The 2,814-nt window shown below is 37.2% G+C and overlaps 1 protein-coding gene across 1 annotated transcript; it reads left to right on the forward strand.

The window, feature by feature from the left end:
• Nucleotides 1,151-2,172, forward strand: LOC107631578 (protein LIGHT-DEPENDENT SHORT HYPOCOTYLS 4). The gene has a single exon (XM_016335067.2). It carries the CDS (start codon nucleotides 1,265-1,267, stop codon nucleotides 2,024-2,026), a length of 762 nt encoding a protein of 253 aa, XP_016190553.1. The 5' UTR covers nucleotides 1,151-1,264; the 3' UTR covers nucleotides 2,027-2,172.

Consider the following 2,814-nt stretch of genomic DNA (forward strand, 5'->3'; position numbering starts at 1 on the left):
TGTAGCATTTTTCTAAAAATAAATATTATAGAATTATTATATTCTTTTTAAACTAATCACTAGTAAGGGTTTAATTATAAATTTTTACAAACTTTTTTATAAAATGTAAATTTGAGCCGTGGTTATATTGAGTGGTCATATTTTTCTTCATGCAAGGGAAGGGGATAGGAGATTTGAATAATTGAATCTATTTCATCTCAATAATTATGTATCATCGTTCTTGTCACGATTAGACCCCAAATGATCAAGACCTTTTTTGGACTGCATGGAAAACCCACCCTTTTCATACGGTGACAGAGAAGACCATAGAGTTTGAAACTTGGAAACTATTGCGGCGCCGAATCCCCGGTACAAATCCAAGCCCATCTTCCTTGTTCCTTCCTCACTCCTCATTCCTCATTGTTTCCAACCATAACCAGCATGTCACCCTCTTCTATACTCTAAACTAATCTAGATTATTTCTTAAAACAAGGAGCATTACTATTATAATTTCGTTAGCCTTAAAACTACTCCTAATTCAGCATTACTTGATTTTGTCCAAATTTCTAAATGGTACTCAATTTTCTTTACTAAAAAGAGGTATGTAGTAGGGCAGAGCAAGTTCCCCCACTTTTGTTTCTTTCCTCCACTTATTATTATTATTATTATTGTTTAAAATCATTGAGGAAGAAGGATGAATAAAAAAAAGAAGGGTAATGGTGATGAATGATATTGAGATGACGTTTGTTGAAGTGATATTCAAACAGCTATCACTTGCTCCCCCTAATGCATGGACCCCTCTTTTGTCTCCCTACACCTATACCTACAAAACTTGCCTACCCTACTACTACCCTCATAATCCTCAGCCTCAAATTCCACTCTTGTAAATCTTTGCCAAATTTCTTCTATAAACTCACCATGCCCTTCTCTTTCTCTATATACGGCTATACATTATTACTTGTCATCAATTCTGTTCTGTCTTGCACTACTATATAGTTAGATTGAGTGAAGCGCTGGTTAACAAGACCAAGAAATTTCAACCAACTTCATCTTTAATTTGATGGATCCATCCCCCCATGTCATGATCCAAATCACACCAAACTCCTAACTCTACTTCAAAATCACCGACTTCCAATCCAGCTACCTATAGCTTTAGACAAATCCCAACCAAACCCACCTGAACAACAGTACTCAACAGCAAAATATCTTGTACATATTTATGTTCCAAAGTCCCAACCCAATTTATTATAACAAACACAAATAGTATCATCAAACACATAATAACATGTCTGCCGCAGTGGCCGCAGCAGCCGCTTCCGCCGCAATCTCCGGCTACCACAGCTCCTCTGGCGCCGACACCAGGAACCACCACCCGTTTACGCAACCAGAACACGGGCAACAAGTCTCCGTCCCTCTTAGCAGGTACGAGTCTCAAAAGAGGCGTGACTGGAACACGTTTGGGCAGTACCTGAAGAACCACCGTCCACCGTTAACACTGTCCCGGTGCAGCGGCGCGCACGTGCTGGAATTCCTGCGGTACTTGGACCAGTTTGGGAAGACGAAGGTGCACAGCGACACGTGTGCGTACTTTGGGAACTCTCAGCCTCCGGGGCCATGCCCGTGTCCGTTGAAGCAAGCTTGGGGAAGCCTTGATGCACTGATTGGGCGGCTGCGTGCGGCGTTTGAAGAAAACGGAGGAAACCCTGAGATGAACCCTTTCGGTGCACGCGCCGTCAGGCTTTACCTCCGTGAAGTTCGGGATGTGCAAGCCAAGGCTAGAGGTATTGCTTATGAGAAGAAGAAACGCAGAAAGAATAGTAATCATAGCCAGAATCAGAATCAGAATCAGAATGGGTCGATGATGATGATGATGGAAGATAACAACAACAATACTAATAATAACCATGGTCATTATGTTCATGATGATGTGAGTTCTAGTGGGGTGCATCATTCATCAGGGTATAATATTAATGGTGGTGGTGGAGTTTTTCATCACTTGTCAAGTTCGGATGGGACAGCTCCTCCTCTTTCATATTTCTTATCCTAGTTCATTAGTTTTAGTGTACTGTGTGAATTTGAACTTTGAATGTTTGATTATTAATGGAGAGATTCATGACTCAACAAAAACATATTGTAATAATCCATGGTGATATGTATCATTTGTGATGTCCTCGTCTACAAGAATTTATCAAATATAACTATTGTGCATGTGTTCATCGAGTGAGCTTGTGATTATTTTGGATGATGAGATATTATGCTATATGAACATGCAACTTTAATATTCATTTATAAATTAATAGTAGGAAAGTAGTAGTTTTTCTAAATTAAGTATTTTCTTTATCATTTTTAACACATCTCAAGTATATCTTCATGAGGAAGGAGGCAAATTAAAGTGATGAATGATTTCGGTTGCATTATTCATCAGGTTATGCTATTGCGAAAGTAATGCGTAGGGCTCATCAAAAGTCATAGGTGCACTAAATGTGGTCATTATTATCAGTCAATTGTCAAATTAACAGTGAATTTTTCGTTCTTTAGACTTGATCTATACGGTAAGGATTTATTCCAGCGACACATATCTAATATCCCATGTTTAGATGCATTCATATAAAATGGATAGGATTTATAAACAAATATATGTGAAACATATTTTATTGGATGTGGTTAAATACAAATTATCCTAGTACAAATAAATAAATGCTTTAAATGGCAATACTTTAATACACAATATTTTAAATGACAACAAAATCTTTTATTCTTAAATAATTAAATAAAAAACATATAAATACAAAAATATGAGTATTCTTTATTTAATAAGATTATTTATGTATTTAT

Source organism: Arachis ipaensis, chromosome B03 (assembly GCF_000816755.2).
Source record: "Arachis ipaensis cultivar K30076 chromosome B03, Araip1.1, whole genome shotgun sequence".
Taxonomy (NCBI): domain Eukaryota; kingdom Viridiplantae; phylum Streptophyta; class Magnoliopsida; order Fabales; family Fabaceae; genus Arachis; species Arachis ipaensis.

Bases quoted from the DNA above. Each gene is read 5' to 3' on its own strand.
- LOC107631578 (XM_016335067.2), top strand. From the start codon at position 1,265: ATGTCTGCCGCAGTGGCCGCAGCAGCCGCTTCCGCCGCAATCTCCGGC.